A 12,369-nucleotide genomic window follows, 5' to 3' on the forward strand; every position below is an offset into this window, starting at 1 on the left:
TTGTTTTTATTAAATTTCCAGAGCTGTGTGTTATTGAAGGCTTTCTGTGTTTGCCAGCATTTCGTAGGAGGATAAACTTTGCCTCCATCAGCAGGACACATGTACATTTTGTGCTCAGACACCACACATCCAAAAAGGGTGGAACAAGTGAAGGCATATAACAGTTTTTCACTGATCAAACAAACTGCGTAACACAGAGATTTGCACTAATACAAACTGCTTTTTTTTACCAATTCCATTGTTTGAGAAAGTGCAGGACTACAAAATCCAGCTTTGTTCTGGTCCTACTCAAGGGACTTGGGTGCTGTGTGCTGCAGCCACTGAGATGTGGTGACCTGGCAGTGCCGCAGGTAATGGAGAGGGATGTCAGTATGACCTGCTCCTCTGTTTCTTCCCCCTTTTAATCTCTTCTCCAGTCCTTTTCATCAGTGGGTCCTAAATCTGTTTTTGACAACAGTTTTGATTTAGATGTGTGGTTGCTGTGAAGTATTGCTCTGTCTCCAGAGCTGTGGTGCAAGCACAGAGTAGTCTTTGTTCCCTTGCCATGCAGTGCATATTTGAGCCTACACAAAGGGTTTCCAGGTAGCCTCTATTTGCCTATCAGCGCCTGCACAGGCACTTGGAACTGCTAATACAAGTCCCATACAAGCTGAGAGGAATTAAGATCTATCAAGAATGTTTTTCAGTACCTGACAGAGAGTAAGATGGTCAGCCAGAAGTATTTTTTGACAATTGTTACTGTCTCAACATTGTTACACTGTTGGGAGGGAAAAAAATGAAGACTCAGGGAGATGTGACTAAACATTAACCTAAGGAAAAAAAATAGAAACTCATGTGACTTCTATCTTCTGATGGATCAGATTCTTGGAAACACCTCTGAGAGATCAAAATCTGTGTTGACAAACTCCTCTTCCTCCTCCACAACTATTACAGTTTCCAAGAGGGTGCAGACAGACATCAGAAGAAAAGCAGCTGGTGCTTGTTCAGGCAGTAGAGTGTAGTTATTGGCAGAGGAAGCTGGGAGCCAAGAATGTACAAGAGGTGTTCGCAGTTTTTTGGTGTGATGTGTGTCTCTGACCTGCTTCTCTCCTCAGTTTTCATGAATGACAATCCTTATTCCAGGTATTCTGTTATCTGCAAATTATTGCCCATAAAATAGTTCATTTTCAGTGGAACAATCTACCTGAATCTTGTCAGCTAAGGGAATGAAAAGAATATGGAGTGCTGAAATGCATGGCTTGCAGGGTTAATTTTTTGCTGCCAATAGTAAACCTCAGAGCTCATGATGCAGTGAATGCTGCAGAGACACCTTTTCTGTCTTTCCTGAAGGACTCTGTGGTGGCCAGTGCTCAGGTTTGCCTTCCCCAAGGTGGTGAGCCACAAAGAACTAGCACACATTTGCAGAGGGATGTGGACTTTTCTTCTCAGGGTGTCCCTTGCTTTGGTTCTCCCAAACAGTAGGTACTTTTGAGCTGCTGTGATTCTGTCACATCTCTTTGAGAGGGTACAGAAGTAGGATTTCAGATAGTTGAGGAGGGAGCTTGAAGCTAATACATGTGCAGCTGGGAGTCCAGGCAAATAATGGCAGCAACATCAAAGGGAGAGAGTCTGAACATGTCAGTGTCTGCTGATAAAATCAGTAACTCAGGCAGAATCATCTCTGCAAAGAAAGGCATAGTTGCAGTAGGAAAAAATCTCTGTTGAGAAGCTGATTTTTAGGGCTGATTAGTACCCCATACTCCAGATGCTGCAGTTTCTCCATCTTTGAGAAGCAGGACTTAAATATGATATTAACTCCGTCTTCAGAGACATTCATAGCTGTAGCCCCTTTTTATAGCAATGCAGTGAAGATGTTTGCAAGTTGTTTCTGAACAAGCTAGTGATGGGAACCAGAATTTGCCTTGCCACGTTCCCATGTCCTGCTGTGATCATGCCAAGTACCAAACCACTTAATGTAGTTAGAGGAGTTTTGGCACCCTCGTATTTTTCCTTTTTATTGCACAGAATTAGGTAAGTTACCTTTATCACAGTACTACATACGGTGTGCCTTTAAAGTCACATCATATGCATACTTTAAGGAGAAATTAAGACCTGGTAGGCATTTGAAAATAACTTACTTAACTGAAATAAGATGGGAGAAAGAGACCAAGTAACAAATTCAATCATGTGAAGGTAAAAGGATTGGAAGTAGAAAGGTTCCTTTAAATAGAAAACTGCAGCATCCCTGAGCAGTTGGATAAGACATTTTCTCAGCAAAGATGGGTTTGGTTTGTTCACAGCTTCAGATTTACAAAACTTTATGAGTGAGTTGAGAAATGCTGGTAGTTTGCTCCTAGCTCAGGCTTTGCTTTCAGCTCATGCTCACTGTGTCTTGCCATGACCTCCAGCCAAGAGTATTTCCACTTTCACCCTTCTGGGTGGGTGGAATTTCAGCTGCAATCCCCAAGCCAGGTTTCACTGTGTTTTGGTTTTGATTCCTTAGTCATGTTTCTGTGCTGTTCTCAGTGTTTACCATTAAACAGAAGCATCTCTGGCCAGAGGGTTTCAAAGGTGGAGGTGCAGCATTTCAAAGGCTGTAGGAAAGCTTTGGCCGTGGGTGTAGTAGTGGAATGGAAGGGAGGAGAGCAATGGTAGAGGACTTTTTGCAATGCTGTTCTCTCTGTGGAGACTGTACTATTCTTACAGATGAGGAGAGGAGAAATAAAAGGTACAGGAATATTTCCTAGTCAACCAAAACTAGAATAAGGCCTTTGCTAGGAGGTAGGTGTATTTCTTGTTCTTGAACATTAACAGTGCATACACACAATTCCAGACAAGGAGCTTGGAACAAGATGCTGAAGTGACTGCATGAGGAATGGTGTCTTTGAGGCGGCTTTGTTGGTTGATTATTTGGTACTTTTTGTCTGTGCTCTCTTCCAAGATCTGTGAATGTAGGAGCTGTTTGCATGAAGCAGTGATTTTGAAGTGGCACAGGACATAGGAACAGTTACACTGTGAATTTATTACACACCTACTGATCGTCAGAAATAGAAAAGTGACCCACCAGCCCCAAACCTGGCAGGCATAGGAAGAGAAGGGACTTAGAAAGCAGAGATTCATTCAAGCCTACACTGGGTTGCTCTCTTTGAATGGAGAGATAGGGAAACAACATTTGCATAGCACAAGGAAAGTACAAGAATATAATATTACCTAAATCCATTATTCAAAATGCATGTTAGTCTAATGACTCAATATGTAGATAAATAACTGAAGCCCTGTTTCCTGACTGAAGAAAGACCATTGTGATATGTGGTGTCAGCTTTCACATATTGATCGCTTAACTAGTTTTTCAGGCTTTAAAAAAAAGTAGTTACAGTAAAAAGCAGAGGAAATTCAAGCACAGTTCCCCTAAATTCTTTAATATTAATGGTGTGATCTGGTAGGTAAAGAAAAGTCATAAACTTAAAACATTCTTTAGGAACTTAAAAGCTGAAAAGCGTGGTAAATAATCTTACAGCTTCTCCTGTGCTGTGTTTTTCTGATGATCCAAAAGGAATAAAGACTGTGAGCTTTATAATGCTTTGGGATATTTAAAATAATTTCCTTTTAAATAATTCCTTTTGCCTACCACACAGCTCTGAGCGCATTCATCTTCTGATGAGGCTGCAGGGCAGAAGAGGTGGCATCAACACCTCACCAAAACCCATCAGCCTGTACTTGGGAACTGCAGTCAGTCTCTTTCATGGTGCTGTGGTGGTTGGAGAATACTTCAGCTATGAATTTTTTATCCTGATCCGTGTCAAATGTGTGGACATTTGTCATTTGTGCCTGATCATAAACTTGTTGGTTGTGGTGTTACCACATTCATCAAATTTAATCAACAGCATTAGACAGGAGTAGAATTCTGGAAGAGTAATAATTAGCAGTGGGAAATATTAATGCATGGGGAATGTATAAAATATATACATATATATATATATAGGGTAATATATTTAATTTAAGCATATCTGAGATTTTGGCAAAGGTATGCTAATGAGAAATTTTTCTATTTAATATTGGGCTTAGCAAAATTCTCCATAAGAGACTGGTAACACAATCAATCTGTGCAAAGAGTAGGGGGAAAAACAGTCTGCAAGAGAAACTAAAGTAATTCATGTATTGAAGTCAATCTTGACTATTGTTAGAAAGTTTTTCTTCAGTCCTTGGGTGTCCTTCTACCATGTTGCATTAGAATTAACAGTATTCCACATATTTGGATCTGTTCCAAAAGCTGCCTCCTCATGCTCTAGAGATCAGATTGCCAGACAAGAGATAAGAAAGCAGCAGGAACAAAGGAAGGCTGACTGCACAGGTTTGAAATGCTTTTTTGGCATTGCAGTAAAAGGGTTTGTCAGAAATTTGAGATGGAGGATTATAAATGTCATGGAACTGAGTATGTCCTTTATAAATCAAGTAGGGTTTTTTTCCCCTTTATTTATTCCAAGGAGCATGGGTGTTGTGGGTTTTTTTGTATTTTTCTTACAAAGCATATTAAAAAATTATGTCATTGCTGGGGTTAATTTCTTGCTGTGACATTTCTTCATCAAAGGCATGTCATGTTTGTTGGTACTCAGAGGTGACCGCTGAGCTGATTAATCAGGATGATGGTTCCTACTTATGAAGCTTCTTAAAAGAAAGCTTGCTCTGAAAGTTGTCTTGCAATTCCTTATCTGTCCTAGACCGATGCAGAAAAGCATTCCCAGGTGGAGCGGAATTCCTTATGGTCCAGTGATGAAGTCAAGAAATCTGATGGGGGATCTGATAGCAGCATAAAAATGGAGCCGGGATCCAAGTGGAGGCGGAATCCCTCTGATGTGTCAGATGAGTCTGATAAAAGCACTTCTGGTAGGAAGAACACTGTTATTTCCCAGACGGGCTCCTGGCGAAGGGGCATGTCAGCTCAAGTTGGCATTACCACACCAAGGCCTAAACCTTCAACCACCTCAGGCATGTTAAAGACACCTGGAACAGGTGAGAAAAGGCATAAGATGTAAACAAGCCAAAAATGTGTTTGGTGTGAAAACAGTTTAAATATTTGCAGAGGCAGAACCTGAACTTCAGGTAATCCTGTCTGTATTTTTAGGCATTGCTTTAACCTAAGCAGCATCTTCTATGTCCCCATTTCTATTTCTGTCTGAAAATGTGTATTTCGAATTAATACAACCTGCCAGTTGTTTTCATGAAAACTCTGGCCTTAAGCCAAGCTATTTATTTGGCACAGTATTGCTGTATGAAGAATAAATAATATAATTTTAGTTTTTGAAGTCACTGTTAACCAAGAGCATGCAACATATATGGTTGAGGAGCTTTCCACCCCCCCTTACTAAACAAGCATGTTTGTTTATACTAAACATGATTTCTGGCTTTTCTTGTAAGTGAATTAATGACTTTAGCACTTGCAGATGTGTGAAGGAAAATTGAATTTGCATAATCAAGCAATATAATTTAACACCTCTCTTTTTATTAGGTCTTGTACACAATTGTATATGAAAAAGTTTTATATACTGTTTTGAACAATACAAATGCTTTAACAATGCCTTTTAGGAAAATTATACTATCAGCCTAACACTACTAGTGAGTAATGATAGAAATGGTTGATCTGTGGTAGCTACAGAGGGAAACTTTTTTTTCTTATCTTGTCACTATTATGTAAGGCTGTTCTGCTTTTCATATTCTCGAAGGCAAAGGCACCACATACTTCCTTTGGCAAGTCTGCATGTGTAACTCAGTAGAGTGGCATGTAAGTTCAGTGCAGACTAGATCATAACTTTGAACCACACTCCAGTGGCTAACACGCTTTTGCTTTTCATGCTGCTTTGAGTTTCATCATTTGCTTGATGTTTTCAAGTCATTAAATATTAGAATTCTTTTTCTATTTTTGTAGGGAAAACTGATGACGCCAAGGTATCAGAAAAGGGTAGACTATCTCCTAAAGCTGGACGTGTTAAACGTTCCCCATCAGATGCAGGACGCAGCAGTGGTGATGAATCCAAAAAGCTTCCCACAAGTAACTCTAGGACAACTGCTGCTAATGCTAATACTTTTGGATTTAAGAAACAGAGCGGGTCAGCCATAGGCATGACCATAATCACTGCCAGTGGGGCAACTCTCACCAGTAGATCGGCTACCTTGGGAAAGATCCCCAAGTCATCTGGACTCATGGGTAGGACCACTGGTCGGAAGACTAGTGCTGATGGCTCCCAGAACCAGGATGATGGCTACTTAGCACTTAGTGCACGAACTAATCTTCAGTACCGTAGCTTACCCCGGCCCAGTAAATCCAGTAGCAGAAGTGGAGCTGGGAATAGATCTAGCACAAGTAGCATAGACTCCAACATAAGCAGCAAGTCAGCTGGGTTGCTTGTCCCTAAAATCAGAGAGCCTGCCAAGGTAATCCTTGGAAGCTCTCTGCCAGGATTAGTCAATCAGACTGATAAAGAGAAAGGGATTTCGTCTGACAACGAAAGCGTGGCTTCATGTAATTCTGTTAAAGTGAACCCTGCATCACAGACTGCTGCTAGCGGAGCTCAGAGTACCCACCAGCAAGGAGTCAAGTACCCCGATGTGGCCTCTCCCACTCTGCGCAGGTAGGCAACAAATTCCTCGGTTGTGCAGTGGTGTTAGTGGAAGCTGAATGAGCAGGATTCTGCCAGTCAGGCCTGGCTGGCTTTGATGCAGCACTTACTATTTAGTGTTCTACTTCAAGGTCTCGGTGTTTGCATTTAATTTCACATAAGCAGCTTGGCCAGTGTTGTTGATACTTAGGACATCACGCGACAGCAGCAGAAGTCTAACATTCAGGAATAAAAACAAACCTGTCTGGCAGAAGCTTTGGCAATTATAATTTGAGTCTCCTTGCTGCAGAAATCATACCTGGAGGCTTTTATCCATGCAGATATCACAGATAGAAGAATTTTCTTACCTGAAGGTTACTGGAGAGTTCTTGCACAGATGTGTATGTAACAAACCTGGAAATATTCCAGTCGTGGATCAAATTGTAAACCAACAACTGGAGGGTTATCGCAGATTTTCATGATGACAGTGGCATTGACCTGCCAGGCTTAGATTCACCCAAAGCAAACTATTATAACCTGTATGGATTAGCCCAGTATGTTGCAAGACTCAGCATTTTAGTCTGTGTAGAAGAACCCTAAATAAAGATACTGTCTAAGCTGGGTTAAATTTTCTTATTTTAATACTATTTTTTTGACAAAAATCCTATCTGTCTTCTATTTCTCCAAGAGTACCCCCACACTAACATTAACAAATAGTTGGTGAGGAGCTAATTTGTTAATGCAGTGTATATCAAAGCCTTGATATTGGTGAAAAGTTCTGTTAATATTATTTTTCAACTGAATTTAAGTAGCTTGTGTGTTTCAAGTTGCAGTGCTTTGCATTTCATTTTGTCTTGATGCCCATAATACCCATACAGTTATGCTCCATCATCCTGCTTCCAGTGATGTGAGAAAGCCACATTCCATCTGAAGCACCAGTGCAAGCATAATGGCTGTGATGGCAGCTTAGGCTGATGCTGTAAACTGTTTGTAGATGGGTGGTTTTATTTGAAGAGTCTGTGTGAGGGCAATTGAAGGTACTTTATTTTGTACCTGGTTAACAATAGATAAGCCATGTACTTTGGAACTATAATTTTCATCAATGGCTACTTAAAAACTCCAGTAGGCCTTTCACTTCTATAGGATACACAACTAGAAATGCAGATTTTCAGCGTATTCAGTGATTTCAGTGTGCCTCAGGCACATTGGTAGGAATGTGATTGGGAATTTTTATTACTAAAAAGCTGCATTGCTGGCTGTGTAATTGAAATGCTACATTAGAAATACATGAAACTTAAAAGAGCAGACACTGAGGCTCAATTTAACTATTCCCTCATTTGATTTACAATTTCACACTTGAATTTTCACCAGCCTGTCAAAGTTGTCATATGTTGAAATGTGTCAGAGTTGAATTGGGCCTTGTCTGCTTATTACTGATTTCTTGGATGACTGTAAAGAAGATTTTGAGCTTAATTTTCATAGTCAGTTGAGTTGCAGACATTTTTTTTGCATATTTCCTTTTGGCCCTGTAGTTTTTTTTTGGTATTACACAGTGAATTGGAATCCATACCTATGTAATGATACAGACTTACCTGTAAGTTTGTGAATATATGTAACTTCTATGTTGGCATAAACAGGGGGTAGCTTAAAAATAGCTTATAAACTGTTGTGTGGGTGTTTGGGGTTTTTTAAGCTCTGGGATGCTTTCTTTAAGAGTGGTTTCCCCAGTGCAGCTGAAGAGGTTCTATGCTCTGGCACAGGAATATCTGGAGGAATACACTAAGCTGGTATAGCTGCTGAGGGCCATTGGAATCATGGACGGGTTTGGGTAAGAAGAGACCCTGAAGATCATTTTGTTCTGACTCCCCTGCCATGGGCAGAGAGACCTTCCACTATCCCAGCTTGCTCAAAGCCCCACCCAGCCTGGCCTTGAACACTTCCAGGGATGGGGTAGCCACAGTTTTCCTGGGCAACCTGTACCAGGACCTCATCACCCTCATAGGGAAGAATTTCTTCCTTATGTCTGATCTAAACCTGCTCTCTCAGTCGGAAGTGTTGTCCAGGTGCCTTGTGGCAAGTATGTAGCAGCAGCTACCCAGCTCAGGTGTGTTTCATGCACTGGAGCTGCAGGAAGCATCTGTGCAGCCTGGACACTGCTGCTGGGCATCACTGGGCTTGCTCCAGGTGTGCTGCAGGTGCCCAGGTCTAACACAGCCTGTGTTTCTGGGAAGTGATGGACAAAGTGACTTCGTGTCCATGTGTCCAACAACCTGGGCATTCTCCAAAGCAGTGAAAGTTCTACCTGGTGCATGCCCACTCCTAAGTCTTCAGAAACACTTGTATATAAGTGCTGTAGTCCTCTATTCTGAAAGGTTTCACCCACAGTACTCCACAGTGAATGATAAAAAAGCAAATCCATACAGGTATATGTGAGGAAAACCAAGGTTCCAAAGGTAGTTACAGGAGCCAAGAGGTAGAAACAAAAGCAGTGTTTTGGGGTGGGTGTTTGAAGCTAGAGTGGAAGATATGCTTCCTTCCTAATTTTGAAGATCGGTTTTGGAATGATTGATAATTTAGTCCGAAGCATGTTTACTACTGAGGCACCTGGGCACTTCTGAGAAGTTTCCCATTGACTGTTTATGAGGGACCTGGGGTCTTTGCTTCCTTGGCAGTGCAGCTGCATCACAGGCAGCAGTGATGCTGCAGTCAGTCTACTCCATCCCCTCCCTCCCCGTGTTGTGGAACTCACCTAGTTTTTTACTAGCCAATTCCAGGTGCCAAAAAGTAGGTAACAACATCACATTCTTCACTAAAAAATACGGTTTCCAGCCAGCTTTGCTTGTGGAATGAAACAGGCCTACGTTGCATCCCAGCAAAAGCTGTTTCTTTGCAGAGCATTTGTCGATTTGTGCAGAATTTACCTGGTCAGTAAGCTTCCAATCTCTAGTATTCCATACATCAGATTGTTTCTCTGGTGTCCTTTTTCCTTAAGGAACAGAAGACAATATGGTTGTATCTTAGTTCTGTGAAGCTATATTTTAGCTTTGTGGAAGTATTGGTTGATGATTCAAAGGTGACACACCTGAGATAGATTTGGAGCTGTTGTAATTGCCTCTGGGCTTTATTGAAAGGGACAGTGAACACAAGATTATAAATGTATAGTTGCAAATATACAGTCTAGGATCATGTGCTCATTACTGGTTTTCTGAAGCTAAGATGAAATTTAAGATATCCTCATGTTAACTGTTCCATTTTATGTATTTTTCATGCTGTCTTCTTTTTTACAGACTTTTTGGTGGCAAGCCTACTAAACAAGTTCCCATCACAACAGCTGAAAATATGAAAAACTCAGTAGTCATCTCCAACCCTCACGCTACCATGAACCAGCAGAGTAACCTTGACTCCCCATCTAGTAGTGGTGTGCTGAGCAGTGGGGGCAGCAGTCCCCTCTATGGTAAAAACACAGATCTCAACCAGTCTCCACTGGCTTCCAGCCCCAGTTCTGCACACTCGGCTCCTTCCAACAGTTTGACATGGGGTACCAACGCCAGTACTTCTTCCGCAGTTAGCAAGGATGGTATTGGATACCAGTCTGTCAGCAGCCTTCACACCAGCTGCGAATCCATAGACATCTCCCTGAGCAGTGGAGGTGGGCTAAGCCACAACTCCTCCAGTGGCTTGATTCCAGCCTCCAAGGATGATTCTCTGACTCCCTTCGTACGAACCAACAGTGTCAAGACTACGTTGTCTGAAAGGTTGGTGGGTTTTTCTCTTGTTTCTATATGTTTGTATCTCAAGTGGGAATGAAGTCCTGGCAGCAGTAGCCAATGCTGCAGATACAAATCAAGTAATGCCTCTTACCAGATAGTGCAGATAACTCTAGGACTAGAACATAGAGATAAGTTATTCCAGAAAAGGAGCCCAGTTCAGAGCAGGAGGATGGGTTCAGAAGAGGGTTTTATTTTGCTGTCATAGCCAATGTGACAACTTTTTTTTGCTACCAGATGGTACCTAATACTTGAATTTTGCATTGTAGGTTATCCTTCCGAAGATCTGCTCTTAATTGAGCTGATAGTGGTATTTTAAAAAAACCTCCAATTTTGATTTGAAAAGTCAACCATTTCCTGTTAAACTTTTTGATTATAGAATTTGATGACTTTCAAACTGGAGATGATGCTGAAAAGACAAGTCCCCATCTCTGTAGTCACTTGATCCCTTCTCATCCTCTCCCTGCTGTCTTGTCCTATCTCCAATCGTTCACTACAAAATTTCAGTACAAGCATTCGTGTGAATGCTTAGTGAATCCTATTGGAAGCTGGATCCAAGTGAAAAACAGTCAGCTGAATTGTATTTCATACTGATCAGTTCCCCAGCTCTGTATACAATGGAATTCACTGGTACCTGTGTGGACACAGGGTAGGACCTGGGAGGAGGCTGAGTGGGGAGGAGGGAACAGGGCTTTTCCAGCGTCAGAGCTGGATTGGTGGCACACTGAACTGACACTGGGGTGAACTCTACAGTGGTCTCTGAAGGACCTCTTGTAGATGGCAGTAGAACCCTTCCAAGCACTGATATCAGCTATGTCCTGATGTGTAGTGATGAGTTCAGGTAGCAAGATATTTGCAGCTGTGTCTCAATGGAGAAAATTGCACCTGAATGTAGTGTTTTGATAGTTTGGAGTTCTGTTTGTGTTTTATTATAATTCCTTTTTGTTTTCTCATCTTTTCATTCTAATACTCGTTTTCTTGTTTTCTGTCTTGTTGAACTGCTCTTTCTAGCCCTCTTTCTTCCCCTGCTGCTAGCCCCAAATTCTGCCGAAATACTTTGCCCAGGAGACAGGACAGGTAATGCTGTCTCAGGACACGAGTATGCTCAAGGCTGCAGGTTTTGTTGCCCATCTCAGTGAAGCAAATTGTTTTGTGCCGGACTGTGCTCAGTTGGGTGCTCTGCTGTGTTCATCATCCAGGTGTGAACTGACACAAAGACATGCCAGTGAGAGTCCCTGCAAAAACACATCTACCCACCCAAATCAATCTGGAGAGTGGCCTACAGCACAGTTGGCATGTTTTTGGTGTTGCTCTCATTTCTGGGAATGTTCTTTGGTTTGGGGGGGTATTTTTAACCCACCCTTCATATCTTTGCCAAAGGCAATTTGAAAGTCATGCCCTTTTTTTCCCCCCTACGAATCTAAACTCTCACTAGCATTTCAGCATTCTTCTGGCATGCTGCTTTTCCCACTGCGTTTCTGGCCTGTCCTTTTTGTTGTGAAGTCCCTGTGTAATTCAGTGTTGTCAGTCTCTTTCTGCAGCTTGGTTCATGAGTGTTTTCCAAGTACTTAGGTACAGTCATCCTTGTACAAATGAATGTTAAAGTTAGGAAAAGATGACACAAAATCTAAACATTCCAGCTCACTTTTGCTCACTGATGTAATTTTATCAGTCCCATACTATAACTTAGCGATAAGGGTTGTCATTTAATTAATTTACTTAACCACAGGGGTATTTTCTTTAAAAAGAAATTAACAGCCTCTGCTCATCAATTGCAAAACCATAAACTGAAATAGTTGAATTTTGGGCAACTGATCGGTCCCTTTTACTTTGCTAATGGAACTTAGGTTAAGATTTGGAAATTTAAACAGTCTGGGCTCCAATACCTCTTTACAGTAATTAGCTGCATTCCCTAAAAGGTGTCTGCTGAAAGAAATGATGGGAAGGTGGTTTGGACTTCAATATTCCCATCAGGTTTTTCCAATAGCCTGCTGAAAAGTGTATTTTTAAACACCTATTTAATGTTTAAA

General features: G+C 41.4%; 1 protein-coding gene across 6 annotated transcripts in view; it reads left to right on the forward strand.

The window, feature by feature from the left end:
* NAV2 (neuron navigator 2) overlaps nt 1-12,369 on the forward strand; it is a 405,891-nt gene that overhangs the window by 356,489 nt on the left and 37,033 nt on the right. For 3 of the 6 annotated variants that reach the window (XM_068194174.1, XM_068194170.1, XM_068194169.1), the window contains 4 exons: nt 4,698-4,989; nt 5,903-6,605; nt 9,860-10,327; nt 11,351-11,416. In XM_068194174.1, the coding sequence (XP_068050275.1) occupies nt 4,698-4,989; nt 5,903-6,605; nt 9,860-10,327; nt 11,351-11,416 (1,529 nt within the window). The remainder of the gene's footprint in view (nt 1-4,697; nt 4,990-5,902; nt 6,606-9,859; nt 10,328-11,350; nt 11,417-12,369) is intronic. The other 3 variants (XM_068194171.1, XM_068194173.1, XM_068194175.1) reach the window with 1 other exon arrangement.

Source organism: Anomalospiza imberbis, chromosome 6 (genome assembly GCF_031753505.1).
Source record: "Anomalospiza imberbis isolate Cuckoo-Finch-1a 21T00152 chromosome 6, ASM3175350v1, whole genome shotgun sequence".
In the NCBI taxonomy this organism is placed as follows: domain Eukaryota; kingdom Metazoa; phylum Chordata; class Aves; order Passeriformes; family Viduidae; genus Anomalospiza; species Anomalospiza imberbis.